At 40.1% G+C, this 18,373-nt stretch overlaps 1 protein-coding gene across 1 annotated transcript; it reads right to left on the bottom strand.

The window, feature by feature from the left end:
• Positions 1–312: 312 nt before the first annotated feature.
• LOC119861374 (vomeronasal type-2 receptor 1-like) lies at positions 313–18,137 on the bottom strand. Its single transcript, XM_038416451.2, is given in 9 exon segments — positions 313–962; positions 965–1,146; positions 1,148–1,736; positions 2,889–3,023; positions 4,019–4,165; positions 4,168–4,239; positions 6,397–7,270; positions 8,257–8,545; positions 16,641–18,137. Coding segments are annotated over 9 exon segments (2,727 nt in total). The 5' UTR covers positions 16,874–18,137; the 3' UTR covers positions 313–756.
• Positions 18,138–18,373: the final 236 nt, after the last annotated feature.

The following is an 18,373-nucleotide window of genomic DNA, read 5'->3' on the forward strand; positions in this document are numbered from 1 at the left end:
CCTGGGAGCCATCTGAGGTAAGCGCCACCTGGAGTCTGCACCCTGAACACCCTCCCACGCCCCAACCTCCTACCCCAGCCCTAAGCCCCCTCCTGCCCTCCGACCCCCTTGGCCCCTGCCCGGAGTCCCCTCCTGCACCCCAAACCCCTCATCCCCAGCCCTACCCCAGACCCCTTACCCCCAGCCAGAGCCCTCACCCACCCTGCACCGCAACCCCCTGCCCCAACCTGGTGAAAATGAGTGAGTGAGCGAGGGTGGGGAAGAGCGAGCAACAGAGGGAGTTGGGGTGGAATGAGCAGTTGCAGAAGGGGCGGGGCAATGGTGTTCTGTTTTCTGCAATTAGAAAGTTGGCAACCATACCTAAAGGTAAAGTTTGCTGAAATGCATAATCAGAGCAAGTAGGTTTCACACAGCCCTAAAGACAAGCATTTAATATCCCACAAGAACAAATCTTCTCTCATTCCATCTCTCGCACCCCACACACATCCCTATTTATTTAAGCAGAAAAGCAAAAATCCAACCATAAAAGCTCCCCAATGATAACCTGCATTATTTTCTCAGCACATGTAATATGGTGAGAATTTGGTTGTGTCATCTTTGCATTGTCCCCCGAGAACCAGAATCCATAACTTCCACTGGAAATAATGGCAATCTGATGATACATGAGAATCCACTGGAGTTATCTGTCAGTACTGAGGAAGATAAAGCACATCATCACAGTAAATGCTGAAAAGCAAGAACTAAAAAAACCTACTACTACTCATCAAGTACCATTGTGGAGAGGGTACTGTTGCTAACCTCCCTGGTGCATGAGGCTGAGGTAGGTGGCGCACTCTTGTCATTAGTGGTGGCTTTGCCCGAAATTATTTCCTCTGTATTCCTTTCTGGCTTCAATAATATAATGTAACATTTTGGCAGAAATATGCAACCAAGCAAACCAAAGCTTGATGCCAAAATTACAATATCTCAACAGCTACTTTGAATTTCCCTCTTGCACTTAAATAGGCTGGAACAAAAGAAATCCAGAAGAATACCAGCATCCCAAAAGTGATAAATTTAGCTTCATTGAACTTATCTGGTAACTTGCAAGGTATGAAGGCAGTGATGAAGCATAATATAGCAAGAAATACATCAAACCCAAACAAGTACATAAAATTCTATGGAGCCTTGATTACACTCAAGAATCATCTTTACATTTTGGAATTCCATATATTTGACACATATGTAGGTGAGATAGGCCATGCAAACACACACTTCAATTATCACAAAGATTAGCACAAGAAGTTTTTGATTAAGAGATTGCATGGATATATAGTCATGTTTCTCTGCAGCCTTCAATTTGCTGTGTCTATATGTTAACAGGAGTGCAACAGTTTTTCCCAGTATACAGGACAAGCAAAGAGAAAACCCCAAGGCAAGAGTCACTTGGCGAATCTAACAGGACCATTCTTGTGGTTTACCAACAAAGAGGAAGAAAGTTAACAAAGTAATGACAAGAGATAGCTGAATGAGAAAGCTCAGTTCTCGGTCATTGGCTTTCACAAGAGCAGTGTCCCTGTGCATCCTATAAACAATGGTCACAGAAAGGACAATACAAGCTCCAAATAGAGACAGCGCTACCAGTGTGGTCCCTAAAGCTTCATCATAAGCCAGAAATTCCACCTCCATTAGCACACATTCATTCTTGAGTGTATTGGACCAGTAATCATCAGGACATGGAAAGCATTGTCTTGCATCTGTTAAATACATAAGAGAGAATTTTAAATTGATTTAGGCATGGACTGTTAAATGTATCTGTTTGAAAAAGACTCTCATTACCAAGTTTGCTACAGAGGTGTGTTTTCTTGGCTGGGGGAGATACAAAATAAAGCTTTTTCCAGTCCGGTGAAGCACAGAAGTTAACCACTAAGAAGTTTGAGCAGATGATTCTGCCTGCTAATGGAATCTAACCCCACTTACCTGGGATAGCTGCTGGGGATAAAATTTAGCCAATGCATTTAATTAATTGAAAATAGCTGGTACACTGCTATGTCATTTAAATAGCATTCTTCATGTTGCCATGTTCCTAATAGTTGAAGAATTGTCGAGGGTTCAGAGAAGTGCCATGAGACTGATAAAATGATTGGTAAAGATACTTTATAGTGAAAGACTCAAGAAGCTCAATCTCTTTAGCTACCCAAAGAGAAGGTTACGGGTGACTTGATCACACTCTAAGTACCTATACGGGGAACAGAAATTTGGTAACTGTGGGCTCTTCAGTCTATATAACAAGATATAACAAGATCCGATGGCTAGAAGTTGAAGCTAGAGAAATTCAGACTCAAAATAGGGTGCAAATTTTTAACAGTGAAGATAATTAACCATTGGAACAACTTACCAAGGGTTGTGGTAGATTCTCCGTCACTGGCAATTTTTAAATCAGACTGGATGTTTTTCTAAAAGATTACTCTAGTTCAACCAGGAATTAATTCAGAAGTCCTATGGCCTAGGAGATCAGACTAGATGATCAAAATGATCACTTCTGGCTCTGTAATCTATGAATTAACAGCTGGTATTTAAAATAGAGCTGGCTGGGAAACTGAATTTCAGTTTTGTGGAAAATTTTGAGTTTTCAGAAATATTTTCATGCTGAATTGGAGTGTTTAGGTATAAGTACCTCAATACAATGGTGAAGGGTGTTCTAGAAATACCATAGACAGAGAGAGATTTTATGAAGCCCTGAGTTTGCCAGTTACAAAAATTCTACTGTATCTGAAAGAGAACTATGGTAATTCTAATTTTATCTCATATAGATCTCAGTGATCCAGGCCTTTATTATTATATTATCCAGATGAAATCAGTGATATGTCTATACCTATTTATTCTTACAGGAGGCTTTTGTGCTGTACCTGTTTCATTACTTATCTCTCCATCTGCACATGGAATACAGTCAAAACAGCAAGCAGGCACCCCATGTCAGATCCCCTTTCTAGTACCAGGTTGGCAGTTTTCAGTACACACAGAATGGCTAAAAAGGCTTAAGGCTAAAAAGAACAGAATACAATGTCAAATCTATTTCTTCCACAGATAAATGCATTAGGTATATAAATATGTAGCTAAAATGGATCATTCCCAATGTGCAAGCCTGGGTTCCCAAAAAAGTTCATTTATTACAGTCTACACTGGAACCTTCTCATCTTTTTTCCATCCCTAAAACTTAAGAGCTCAGCTCTGTGCTCCAGATCAAATGTATTATTTGTTATTTTTCCACCAGATGTGCTGGCCAGACTAAACTACAGCAGTGTGTATTAAATAATTAATGTGCTGCTGGAACATTAAAAATGCAAAAAAAAAGTTATCCATTACTGAGAGAGGAAGCAAATGTCACCCAAAGGGTAAAATAATACCTATTTATAAAGAAGAAACAGGTTGTATTTTAAATGAAAATAATATCCTGTACAAAAAGTTCTACAGCTCTGTACACAACCAGACAGGCTGGTTTCTAGAAATAAGGTTGGTTTCTAAACAAAGATATAATGTGTGCATTTGAACAAACAGATATATTTGTGTATTAAATATGTGACGTCAAATACATTGAAAAATGTTCAAAAAAAGCTTTCTAGGGGGCCAAAACCTGCAATCCTTACTCAGGCAACACTTCCATTAAGTCAGTGAGTAAGGACTTCATGATATGGCCAACTCAAAGTAATAATAGGCTAATTTGCACTGTCTTTTATTAATCATTATTATTATTATGCATTTCTATCACGGAAGTGCCTACTGACCATAATTAGGTATAAGAGCCCCATTTGTACCTATACTCTGTGCATACAAAACAAATTACAGTCCCTGCCACAGAGATTTTACAATCTAGTATTTTGACTTTACACAGCAATTAAATAAACAGACAAATAGAGGTAGGAAAATGACTAGGAGGTGGGATAACAGCAGGCAAAGTAACAGTAAAAAAGATTAGTTTGCATAACACCAGTCTCAGTAGTCACAGAGGTACGTTAAGAAGAAAAGATGCAAAGATTACTAACTTTTAATGTTGGAGTGTTCCAGAATATGGAGTCGTTATTATATATCTCGTGCCCATCTTTTGTATCATTATAGATTCCAATCTTCACAAAGGAGATTTCTCCAGTCTCATTCAACTGCCAGTTTATAATGTCATATGTCGATACACATCTCCATTGTCATCTATCTTTACTAGCTCATTGTCAAAAGTTGTAAATTTAACATTCTTCAGATAAAAAGGAGTACTTGTGGCACCTTAGAGACTAACAAATTTATTAGAGCATAAGCTTTCGTGAGCTACAGCTCACTTCATCGGATGCATTTGGTGGAAAATACAGAGGGGAGATTGATATACACACACAGAGAACATGAAAAAATGGGTTTATCATACACACTGTAAGGAGAATGATCACTTAAGATAAGCCATCACCAGCAGCAGGGGGGGGAAAGGAGGAAAACCTTTCATGGTGACAAGCAAGGTAGGCTATTTCCAGCAGTTAACAAGAATATCTGAGGAACAGTGGGGGGTGGGGTGGGGGGGAGAATTAACATGGGGAAATAGTTTTACTTTTCCTCCTTCCCCCCCACCCCGCTGCTGGTGATGGCTTATCTTAAGTGATCACTCTCCTTACAGTGTGTATGATAAATCCATTGTTTCATGTTCTCTGTGTGTGTATATCAATCTCCCCTCTGTTTTTTCCACCAAATGCATCCGATGATGTGAGCTGTAGCTCACGAAAGCTTATGCTCTAATAAATTTGTTAGTCTCTAAGGTGCCACAAGTACTCCTTTTCTTTTTGCGAATACAGACTAACACGGCTGCTACTCTGAATTCTTCAGATAGTACATTAACTATAAAATGGGGAGAAAATGACTGTCAGATTAATTTACAGAGTTATATACACTAGTTACATAGTCAGGAAGGATCTGAAGTAGGACATGGACCTGTCATGTCTAGAATTGCCTCAAAGACTTTAAAAACTTAAAATAAGATAAGTTTTTAAATATATGTACATATAATCTTATGTCAGAGAAGTGGTCAAGTAATCCCTCCCATTGGAAGAAAAGCATGACTAATGAAAAATCCCCTTCAGTGTCCCCAAAAGGATGGGCTGCTTGCTGCTTATTATGCTACCACACTGAACAATATTCCTTTTAACTCGTTAAATTCTATGTAGTAAAACTTCTGTGTAATTCTGCTCAGGTCCATTAATATTACTTGATTTTACCACCTCAGATGGAAGTTCATTTCACCTACAGCATTCACCACTCTCTGAGTAAAATAATGACTTCTTAAGTTCATCTGACATGTATTGGGGCAGATCCTCATCTAGTGTAAATTATCATAAACCCATTAATTTAAATGGGCCTATGACAAATTTATATAGCTAAGGATCTGCTTCATTCCCTCTTAACGTGAACGTGCACCTTCTATGTCTGGTGTGTCCAAGTGGTAACATTGTGCCATTTTCTGTCACCCTTACTCATGTTGGGTAGAACCTTACTCCTCAAATAGTCCCCATGAAATCAGTGGGGCTACTTGTGGAGCAAGGCGCTACTCAATGCAAGAATATCAGACTCTGGCCTAGAGAAGTTATCTCTCACATCATTTACAAAACCCCAGAACATGAAAGCAAGGAAAAGACATCACAAAATGTACACAGACAACATAATAAACACAGTCTCAGCTAATAACGACCTATGTTCAAAGGAGCTGATTCTGATTTCACACTAGCATAACTCCACTCTGTTATCTACTTACAGCCTATCATGCTCACCAGTATTGTCTCATCATTTCCTTTTACTCCCCTATCGGTCTGTCTGTATCCATTGATCTTTTGTCTGACCCGTGATTGTAAGCTCTTTAGGGAAGGGACTATCTTTTTTTTCTGTGTTTGTACAGCACCTTGCACAATGGGATCCTGGTCCATGACTGGGGCTTCTAGTCCTATGGCAATACAAATAATAATACCTGAGCACCTCACATCATCCCCGTGGGATAGGGAAGTGCTATTATTAACTCATATAGATGACTGACTAGCCCAAGGTCACACAGGAAGTCTGTGGCTGGGCAAGGAACTGAAGCCAGGTCTCCTGACTCTTAGGGTAGAGGCCCTAACCACAATACCATTCTTCCTCCTGGTTTATACATGTGTAAGCAAAATCTGAATCAGGCTCATTTAGTGAAAATCATAACTCGTCACTTGGTTTCAACATATATTTCAAATTTACCTATTCCTCATTTTATTATTTAATTTTTCTGCTATTAATATTGAATTTATTTTCTTTATAGATACACTTTTAAAAATTAAAAGAAAGTTAAATGCAATTGCAGACAGCACATTGAAGTTCTTTATTTAATTCATTATGTAAAATTATGATAGGGAAAAGCAATGCTTACCTGCCAGGGCTCAAAATCATATACAAGTGCACAGGACTTTTTTGGAAATGGTCCGTTTCCTTCTACACAGGTGTCTAAATTGTTAAGGGAATGGGCCACAGTGAACACAGCATTATAGACATTATATGTTATTCTGAGTTCTGAAACATCCAGGTAGGTATTTTTTATGTCCTCCAGTTTCTCTTTTCCAGTACAATGCTGATCAGAAACAGGATGTATTCCACTCTCTCGACCTGTTACATTTATTCTAAAATCTGTATTATAAAGTACGCTGCTGTTAGGCCAAGTGCAATTGAAAGCAGTCTGCCAGAACTCAATAGTCAAATCATCACTAGCATCATTATCTGGATGCATATCAAGCATAAAGTCTTTTAATCCTGGTATGTCACCTCGCTGTACTCCAAAACCAATGGTCCCACCGAGGAATGAAAAATATTCAGGTTTAGCCATTAGTGCTGATGTAACCCAGGCCTCACTTGCAATCCAGGTTTTGCCAGTAATGCTACTGTGTGCAATTTCTTCCATTAAGGGACTGAGGTCAATATCAGAGGAACATACTACAATGATATTTGCTGTGGATTCTTTTATAGCTTCCACAACTGCTCGTATTTTTCCCCTGGAATATATTTTTGGAATGGTCTCAGAGAAAGCAATGCAGATTCCAGATTTCTCTACATTTTGTTTAAAATACTTTATTCTGTATTTTCCATAGTCATCATCTGCTGCTATTGTTCCTATCCATAACCAACCAAAATGTCGAACAAGTTCTGCCATAGTCAGTGACTGATGGTTATCATTCGGTAAAGTGCGCAGAAAGGAAGGGAACTGGTATTTGTCAGAAAGAACCGAGCAGGAGGAGGCATAATCAACCTACAAAAAAAAAAAAAAAAAAAAATATTGAGGCAGGGATTACTGGCCCAGTTGCTGCTTTGTTTTTCACTTTCTTTTATTTAGCGACCTTTGGTATTTATATGGCAATGTTCATCATAGCCAGGGCCCAGTGTATAATGTGACTATGCAGCCTCATAAACTGCTGCATCATTAGAGATTATTTCTATGTTGCTGTGTATGTGTATTCCAGAACCTAAATTTTCATTTCAAATAAAACTAAACAACAAGCCTTTATGGTTATGGTGAAAATTTTCAAAAGGTGAACCAAGTGTAAACCAATGCAATACAGACAGTTTGAAACAATAGTGCTGAGAAAAGTGTGAATGCTCCTAGTCCTGGGTCTGCACTCTGAAGTCTAGCAATGACAATGTAATTATCAGGAGCCAGGGTCACCAGCATTCAGAGGAGCCTTGGTCACAGCACTCTTTGCTCAGTCATGGTCCCTGCACTGTCTGCTGGGAAGGAAACAGTGTGTGAACTACGGGGCAACTCTGAGCCAGCCAAGGATTCCCCTAGACAGCAGTGGTCCTCCAGTAGCCAGTTAAGCCTGTTTTTAGCAAGTAAAATGGTGAAAAGTTCTTACAATATGTGTTAGACCACTGAAAGTGAAGACCATTCAAGGTGTTGACTGGCCATTTCACCTTGAATGGTGTCTTGACTCAGAGAGACAAGTTGGGTGAGGAAATAACTTCTCTATTGGACCAACTTCCATTGGTGAAAGAGACAAGCTTTTGAGCTCACGCAGAGCTCTTCTTCAGGTCTGGGAAATTCCATCTTGTGTTTAACTGTGGCACTCTGAGCACCTTTCTCAGGCCTGAAGAAGAGCCCTGTGTAGTTTGAAAACTTGTCTCATTCATCAGCAGAAGTTGGTCCAATAACAGATATTACCTCACCCACTTTGTCTCTCAAATACTGGTATATTGCTCATTATATTTAGATTTTAAACAAATACCACCTTCAGTTACCTCAGGGAAATAATAAAGCCCTACAATTCTTGAAGAAGCAATAGTCAATGTTGATCCACCAGCTCCAATGACTGCTATGAGAGGTGCACAAGCACTGCATCTGAAGTTGGGCATTGTTTCATTTTGTCCAGTCAGGTATGCCAAAGTCCCTTAAACAGTTTTGGATGCTGTAAAGCAGGTATCATAGATGTGATAACCCAGTGTTATATTTGGTAGAGTATCTAGCCTATTGTTAACCTGGATGGCATGTATCATGACTCTGGCCCAACGGAAACCTCGGAAGTTAAACCTGCAGAGACAAAACTATTTGTCAGTGTTGAATACATTTGCCAAAAGCACTTCAACACAAAACACACTTCTTGTGTCATTCTTAAAAGCAAAGCAACACATTTGCTGAGTGCATGGTTTTCCCTGAAAATTAATGGGTTTTGTTGAAATCTGATCCTGTAAAAGTTGATCTGATTGGGGAGTATTCAGAAACTTCCTAGAAGGTACTCAGCACCTCCCAGGGTCAGCTCCAAAATGAACAGTAACTGAATTATCCTGGAGGGTCTAACCCTGCAGCCCTTACTTATATGAGTAGTCTCATTAACTTAGTTATCTTATTGAAATCACTGACCATTCAGCTGAGTAATGACTACAGGATCAGGTCCTTATTTTATAGTCACTCCATCATCCTCAGAGCCAAACTGATTGAGAACCAGCCACTTTTTTCTGATAAGTCATTTTCCAGTGACACTTTGTTCTCACCTACATCATCTTATATTAAGAATACCTCAATAAAAGCTTTTCATTAGCATCAGATCAGCAGTGGAGTTCCTCCCAAGAATCCCATTAGATGATTTCTTTCAAGTAGAGAAACATAGGAGGTCACAAGCAAAGTTGACATTGCCTTTATTCTACACAGCTACCTCCCATGGACATGTGCTTTTACCTACATCTCCTCAGTAGCTTAGCGTGAGCTCTGTGCAAACTTACAAATTGTGAATTTTGTCTTTGTGGCTATTACTTTCAGCCTTTGAAATTATGATTTATTCATGAGATGGTCAAGTTCAGGATCCTGACACAAGGAAGAAAGGAGAGCAGGAGAATACGGACCCTGGACTTCAGAAAAGCAGATTTTGACTCCCTCAGGGAACTGAATGACAGGATCCCCCGAGAGAATAACATGAGGGGGAAAAGAGTCCAGGAGAGCTGGCTGTATTTTAAAGAATCCTTATTAAAGTTGCAGAAACAAACCATTCCGATGTGTAGAAAGAATAGTAAATATGGCAGGCGACCAGCTTGGCTTAACAGTGAAATCCTTGCTGATCTTAAACACAAAAAATAAGCTTACAAGAGGTGGAAGATTGGACAAATGACAAGGGAGGAGTATAAAAGTATTGCTCAGGCATGGAAGGCCAAATCACACTTGGAGTTGTAGCTAGCAAGGAATGTTAAGAGTAACAAGAAGGGTTTCTATTTTTTTTTATTTTTTTTTTTTTAGCAACAAGAAGGTGGTCAAGGAAAGTGGGGGGCCCCTTACTGAATGGGGGAGGCAACCTAGTGACAGAGGATGTGAAAAAAGCTAACATACTCAATGCTTTTTTTGCCTCTGTCTTCACGAACAAGGTCAGCTTCCAGACCACTGTACTGGGCAGCACGGTATGGGGAGAAAGTGACCAGCCCTCTGTGGAGAAAGAATTGGTTCAGGACCATTTAGAAAAGCTGGACGAGCACAAGTCCATGGGGCTGGATGCACTGCATCTGAGGGTGCTAAAGGAGTTGGCGGATGTGATTGCAGAGCAATTGGCCATTATCTTTGAAAACTCATGGTGATCGAGGGAGGTCCCGGATGACTGGAAAAAGACTAATGTAGTGCCCATCTTTTAAAAAGGGAAGGAGGAGGATCTGGAGAACTACAGGCCAGTCAGCCTCACCTCAGTCCCTGGAAAAATCATGGAGCGGATCCTTAAGGAATCAATTTTGAAGCACTTAGAGGAGAGGAAAGTGATCAGGAATAGTCAGCATGGATTCACCAAGGGCAAGTCATGCCTGACTAACCTAATTCCCTTCTATGATGAGATAATTGGCTCGGTGGATGAGGAGAAAGCAGTGGACGTGTTATTCCTTGACTTTAGAAAAGCTTTTGATACAGTCTCCCACAGTATTCTTGCCATCAAGTTAAAGAAGTATGGGCTGGATGAATGGACTATAAGGTGGATAGAAAGCTGGCTAGATCATTCAGCTCAACAGGTAGTGATCAATGGCTCCATGTCTAGTTGGCAGCCAGTATCAAGTGGAGTGCCCCATGGGTTGGGCCTGGGGCCGGTTTTGCTCAATATCTTCATTAATGATTTGGAGGATGGTGTGGATTGCACCCTCAGCAAGTTTGCAGATGACACTAAACTGGGAGGAGTCATAGATACACTAGAGAGTAGGGATAGGATACAGAGGGACCTAGACAAATTAGAGGATTAAGCCAAAAGAAATCTGATGAGGTTCAACAAGGACAAGTGCAGAGTCCTCCACTTAGGACGGAAGAATTCCATGCACTGCTACAGACTAGGGACCGAGCGGCTAGGCAGCAGTTCTGCAGAAAAGGACCTAGAGGTTAGAGAGGACAAGACGCTGGATATGAGTCAACAGTGTGCCCTTGTTGCAAAGAAGGTTAACGGCATTTTGGGCTGTATAAGTAGGAGTATTGCCAGCAGATCAAGGGACGTGATCACTCCCCTCTATTCGGCATTGGTGAGGCCTCATCTGGAGTACTATGTCCAGTTTTGGGCCCCACACTACAAGAAGGATGTGGAAAAATTGGAAAGAGTCCAGTGGAAGGCAACAAAAATTATTAGAGGGCTGGAGCACATGACTTATGAGGAGAGGTTGAGGGAACTGGGATTATTTAATCTGCAGAAGAGAAAAATGAGGAAGGATTTGATAGCTGTTTTCAACTACCTGAAAGGGGGTTCCAAAGAGAATGGATCTAGACTGTTCTCAGTGGTACAAGATGACAGAACAAGGAGCAATGGTCTCAACTTGCTGTGGGGGAAGTTTAGGTGGTATATTAGGAAACACTATTTCACTAGGAGGATAGTGAAGCGCTGGAATGGGTTACCTAAGGAGGTGGTGAAATCTCCATCTTTAGAAGTTTTTTAAGGTCTGGCTTGACAAAGCCCTGGTTGGGGTGATTTAGTTGGGGATTGGTCCTGGTTTGAGCAGGGGGTTGGACTCCTGAGGTCCCTTCCAACCCTGATATTCTATGATTCTAACTGAGTGTAAATCCATGCTCCACTCAAAGCTCTACTGCTCTGCTTTGCCATCATTTGGGCAAACCCAGAGGGAAAATGCTTTCATTGTTTCATACTGCACCTTATGAGTCTTTCAAGACACCAAAACAAAAAGAAGCAATCACTGCTGTTGGTTGCATGAGAGTCAAAAGTACTTTTCTTACATTGTAAATATTTTAATAAATAGTTTAAGGGGGGGAGAGAGATCATCATAATTAGAAACAATTGTAGTTGTCTGATTTCTATATACCACGTGATTCTGAGATTTAAAGTCGACTTCTGCTCTCTCTACACTACCAGACAGAATTTGCTACAACCCTCTCATAAGGAAAATACAAATAATCCACTTCCATGTGACTCTTCTAAAGTGACTTTGATCTGTAAGGTAGCAAAAGAAAGTTTTGTTCCTGTTCTGGAGAAAGCCGATATGCTTATGTGTTGGCACAATGATGCCCAGGTACTACACAGACAAACACCCTCGAAGCTTTAATAATGATAATAATTTGTAAAAGTCCTGCCTATGGAAAGTAGTACCAAAATAGAGAAGCTGAAATGTTTCATCGCTGAGGTTTCAATATGAACCAATATACTTCTCGAATATTGCAACTAATTAATAAACTAAACATGCCCTTTCCCTCTGAGTTTTGTCTTGAGATTCAATAAGAAACTCAGAGGTTATGAAACCATGTACACCAATCTCCTGGAGATGTTCTGGGAAAGTCACATGAACTCAAACCGAGGAGTGTTTGCCTAGGCTTCAAGTCTTTCCTCTCTAAACCTTTAACTGTTCTAGGTGGAGCACCAGTTGCCACAGTCACATGCATGCAATCCATTCTAATGGAGTCACACTCCAAACTGTGCCTGGAACTAGCACTCTGGGTTAAAACCTACACTAGATGTTGGTGCTTCTTGGGAAACAGAAAAAGAAGCCAGGATGTCACCAAGAAAACCTAGCAGAAGCATTCCAGCCCCTGCTGCTTTTATTGGACTGCAGGAAGCAGTAGCAGCAGCAGACCTGCTATTTGTGACATGTTCAGCTGACATGGCCACGATGTGCCCATGGATTGGACAATAATCCTGAGAGGCCCACTGGTGATGGGATTTGTATTTCCAGGAAAGAAGGATAGATTGACCGATCCCATGATAAATTTACACTCAAACAAAACTCCACTAACACAACAAATCACTATCAGAAAATATTTTATATATTTTCTTCTTAACCTGCTATCCCTTCCCACCTCCCAGTCTTGTGTCGAGCATGGCACAGCCAAACCAGAGACTGTGGCTCACGAATTTTATTCACTTGTCATAAATATGCAGTGCCTTTCCAGAGAATGAGGGCTGATCCTGCTAGGGGCTGAGTGCCTTCAACTTCTGTTGAACTCCAATGACAGTAGAGGGCCCTCCACACTTTAAAAGATAAGGCCCTCAGCAGATTAGTCAGATTGCTGGAATTTTCTCTAAGCCTTTCTGATCAGGCTAGAATTAGAATGATTAGAAGCGGTCATTGTGAAACATGAAATCTGCTTAGTTTTAGCTTTCCTTGAAAACTCAAGCCACAGTGGTTGAAAAATTTACAAAGATTTGCAAATTTTTCTGAGAGGCTCAGATTTGGGCATTGTTGTTCAAACCATTTTTAGTGCAAACCAGTGCTTAATTTGTGCCAGGGCTTGCCAGGGCACCTCTAGGCTTGGCAGTTCATAGTCCCAGCACTTCTGGGCTTGCTGCATCAGTTATGAATGTAAAAAAATTGCTTTAGCCCCAGCATTTAATTGCTTGAGCTCCAGCACCTCCTTCATTACTGTCAAAGCTGATTCCCTACTCTGGCACTTCGACTGCAGAAGGTGGGGGCCCGCAAGGATTTTAAAAATTAATACTGGCTACTACAGGCTGGTATTAAACTCCCAAGGTCACAGCTTCTCTCTGACCTTGGTGAGGTAGATGCTGCCACCACCCAACTGTAAGAAAAACCCTTTTTAGAGAATCCAGAAAGGCACACTTGGGAATTCCTTCCTGTGGAGTACCCTCAAGCCCTTTCACTCCCCGCCCCCCCAGGGAAGAGTGAGAAAGAAAAACAAAGGAAATCAGCTGTTGCCACCAACTAATTAAACCTCTTAGGACACCAAAAATCCAATCCTGTTCTTAAAAAAGGTAAATTTTTATTAAAAACAAAAAAGAAAGAAAATACATCTGGAACTTAGGCTTTTGCTAGATTTAAAAAACCCAATTACAAAAATTAAGCATCAAGAATAGCTCTCTTGAGGTTCAGCTTAAAGGTTACAAGCAAAACAAAAGCATCTGGGGTTAGCACAGAGGAGTCCACCAGCCAATAAGAAATAAAAGAAATAACCCTAATCGCATCTTTATAGACATTCCCCAATTTACCTACCTAATTGGGGTTTCAGATAAGTAGGGTTGAGGTATGATCTGATGCTTTTTCATACTTGGTTTTAAAGCTTTTTACAGCATAGCTCTAGCCCTGTCCTGCTCTGTCCTCTCTCTGGAGAACAACAAAGGGAAGTTTCCCCCCCATTTTAAAAAGTTCTAGCCCTCCCATTGGCCCTTTTGATCAGGTGCCCACTCCCTTTCTTTTACCTATGGGCTTTTTTTAACCTTTTACAGGTAAAGCAAGTAATGAATAGCTACAAACAGGGATTTTGTAGCTAACTGGGTGGGTGGGTGTCCATAAAAGTGAGCTACCCTCTACCCCCTTCATTTATCACAATTACAAATTAAGCACTGGTGCAAAACCTTGTTGATTGAAACAGGAGGAAACATTTCCAAAGACCCATGCAAATTGGAGAATTCGCCTGAATGGAAAGTGAATTCTGATACTGAAAGCCTGAGTTTTTATATCAGTAGTTTTGTTCAAAGAACTACATTCATTCAGTTAGGGAACAGAAACCTAACACAAACATTTGTCCTCTGTGCTCAATACAGACTCACCAACACAGGATACAAAATTCTAATGAAAATTTTAATGAAATGCTCAGTGTAATCTATAGACCTTATTCATGGTGGACAATTTCAAATAATAAATACACTTGATAAAAATGGCTGTTCACAGACAATTCACACTGAAAAAAGGGTGAGACTCATCATGTAAACTACACACTATGTATTATTCACCCAGCTTTACTTGCAGCTGGACAATTTAGATTTTTTTTTTCTTTCTCAGAACAAACAACTCGTATACCAATCTTATTTTATATGATATGCTTCCTCTTCCTCAAAAGCAGCAATAAAAATCCCTGAGGAAACATAAATGGATCTATTACTATTTCAATTTATGCTGTAGGTATTATAGAGAAAAAGAAAGCATAATTTTTGTTCTGTTTTGCATTCTGTGGGATGTGTGCACAATTGTTTTACAATACATTCAGAAATGTGATATCATTTCCAGCAATACTGCTGCTATTTTCTACTCAGCAATGCCAGAAGCTTTAACAAATACTTTATTGTGATGGTTACTGGGGCAAAACCCACGCAACTCACAATTAATTCTTTGGGAGTTGCTGGCACTCAGCATTTCTCAGGATTAGGATTTTTTATTTACCATTACAGAATAATAATTGAAACATTTTTCAACAAAGTAATCATAGTGGCAGGTTTACAGGGAATTACTCGCTAGCAAACTTCAACAAGTATAAAAATTACATATTCTTTAAAAGGACAATGCAATAAAAGTAGTGGAACAAAGTATTATTGGCATTTTTTCAGGCTTGAGGCTACAAGGATTCTTTTTTTGCCCATATTCTATTGTCAGTTTTTGTGCAAAATTCCTGTTGACTTCAATGGAAGTTCTGGGCAGGAAACAAGGGTCTATATAGCCTCCAACCAGCATCCACTGAAGTCAGTGGGAAGAAGATTAGGTCCTTGTTCTATATTCAAATAGTATGCAATATGGGTCTGATCCTGAAAAGATGCTGAGCACCTGCAATCCCCATTGACAGCGATGGAAACTTCAGGAACACAGCACCTGCCTGCATTGGACCCATTATACTAGTAATAGCAAAGTGTTCAATGCCATTTTTATCCCCTTTCAGAATCAACTTTATTGGTTCCTAAGACATACAGAACAAAATATGGTTAATACATGATATGCGATTACCTTTATTCATAAACTCACCGCAGTGGTCTTGGTAGAGTCCCCCTGAGCATTTCACAGTGTAGACTACCATACAGTTCACTGAATGTGGTGAATAGCCCTGGCTTAAACTGAGTCTTAAACCCCTTAAGCATGCATAATGCTCTCTCTTTGTTGAGAATGGCCTTTCCAGAACAGCACAAAGATGTATCAGTAAAATCTGTGACATTTTAGTACCCTCACAATGTAGACACTATTTCATGGTTACTGGACAACAAAAACAGGTGTGATTTTACTCTGTATTGTAAATAATGGGGCATGAGAGAAGAAATTACACCTTCATAATGTATTGGCTAGGGCATAATCCTTCCAGGTGATAATCTATTCTACTTTATTTCATCAAGTTTTTCATGCTGCAACCATTGCAATGGTGTTTGAGCACCTAGACTCTGATCCAGCACTACATTTAAGCAGATGCTTAATTTAAAACTCATTTATAGTCCCACTTAAATCATTGAGATTAGCTGTGTGCATAAAGTTAGACACCTGTTTAAGTGCTTTGCTGGGTCCGGGCATATTGAGCATCCCCAGTACCCTCTGGCCAGATGCTGAGCATCACAAGTGCTCAGAATAATTAATAAATGATGCTAGAAAATTCAGGTTTTAACACAGGCATTCTACTGACTGCATATTGGTGGCTAGACACTGGAGTCAGCTTTATTCACAATATTGAGCAAAATCTTCCATAAATATGGATGCACTTGCTGTATCTGTCTCTTGTACCCAAATGAGCCATGTCTAGTCTGTAGATAGCATTTCTGCCAGGTGAGTCTAAAAGAGTTCTTCCTTGGTGAAACCACTAAGAGCTACCCTTCAGCTTCTCTTAAGTGGAAGCCACTGTTTGCACGTCTTACGAATTCTACAATTTTTATCCTGTAATAAAACACCTGCACTGGCACACGCACATGCACACACTCCCCTCATTTATCTGCCAAGCTGCTACCTGTACAGGAGGAAAAATGTCTTACCCTTCACATGTTGGTGACATTGGCTTTGAAGTAGTTGGTTCTTTTTCTGGTATAGTCCTGAAGTGAATGGGAAACATTCCTCCTATTATCAGCATATGGTTCTCAGATTCCATACAGCCATGTAAATCAAATTTTCCTAGCAATCTACATGTACTTTCTGCACCTTGAATGACCAGCATATGCAGAAAGAATGCAAACAATCCTAGAAGCAAGTACAACTTCATGTTGGCCATTTTATTAGGAGCCAGTTTGGGGAAATGATCAATGTAAAAAAATACTCAAGCCTTTATGAGGCCCTTGAATATATTTACATCTATTAGCCTATGCAAGAATAAGTAGGTTCCCCAGGGACATAGCTTGCTGTCCTCACTACCTAACTGGCAAGTCACATCCCATTTGCAAGGCACTATAGAGAGTGAGGGCTATGCTGTTATTTTGAAAAGTACCTAAAATTTGCCCTCTTCCTTAATAATCAAATAAAATGCTACAAAGCAAGTTATTTGTTATATTTTGTGTGCTCTCTACTGCTGAAGTGACAGAATTCTGGCTCTGATGTTTCCATAATGAGTTAGGACACTTAGGGATCCTTTTTGGAAGGTACTAGGAGAATGTTTTTTAATTATCTCTTCATTAGTCTTATTCAGGTGAGCTATTACTGAGGTAAATAGCAAAACTGTGCAGCACAACAAGCACTTACTTTTAATACACATCACAGAAGGAGACAGACAGGTCTGTTCCTATTATGTTTTATACAGACATGTCTGCTGCAGGCATTAGACACTCAGTAAAACAAGCAGTTGAGGTCTGGTGAAGATATGGATGCACTGGAGGGGTGCCTACTTCCTTCCTTCATCAGAGATCCTGCTGGTGTGAATGAACCTCTCCCCACATATTATGGGTGTGTTTCTTTAAAGATAGATGTTGACAAGGTTAGAATAAGGATCAGGCTCCAGAGGATTTGGGAGCCAGCTGCTCCCCATTTGAGCTTCAACAATCAGATTCACCGATACCTCAGCACCTGGGTACCTTGTCCCTAAAAACTAGTGCAGCTTTTCACTGTAGTCTGGCTAAATATTTTGATTTATAATGTCCAGATTTTAGAAAAAAATATTACTCATCACGACTACTGGGTTTCCAAATTGTGGCACATAAAACTTGAAACTTGTGGCACAGCTCAGCTACCTCCGTCTCCTTCGCTCTTTCAGTAATGCTCTATATTTTGTTGAAAGAGAAACTCCTAGTGCCTTTGAGAATGTGTTTCCCATTCTTGTGGAAAACATTACCGCCCACTTGCCAATTCAGTTAACACAGAACCACCTAAGTATGCACAAAAGTGCAGGGAGAAATCATGAGACAAATAAGACACAAAAGAGCTGAACTGGGAATGATCTTCAAAACATGCAATTCGTGTTTTCTATTTCAGTTTCTTCTTGAAGGGAACATTAGTAGTTTGTGAGCATTACATCTCATTAACGGTTACTTTAAATGTTATGTAACTGTAAGTGGAACTCCACCACAGGGCCTACCACTGAAGCTAGAGAAATACTGTTCAGTGGTTCATGACATGAGTTTGACGATCTCAGTCCAGCTCCTGTAGAACACATGCCATTTCCTAAGCACACTGAAGGCAGTGGAAAGACTTCCATTGACTTTGTTGGGATTTGGATCGGATGCAAATGTCCATTTAAAATGTCTAAAACCCTTCATAGCTGACACTACTTGGCATTTTTGCT

This window comes from Dermochelys coriacea, chromosome 9, assembly GCF_009764565.3.
Source record: "Dermochelys coriacea isolate rDerCor1 chromosome 9, rDerCor1.pri.v4, whole genome shotgun sequence".
In the NCBI taxonomy this organism is placed as follows: Eukaryota; Metazoa; Chordata; order Testudines; family Dermochelyidae; genus Dermochelys; species Dermochelys coriacea.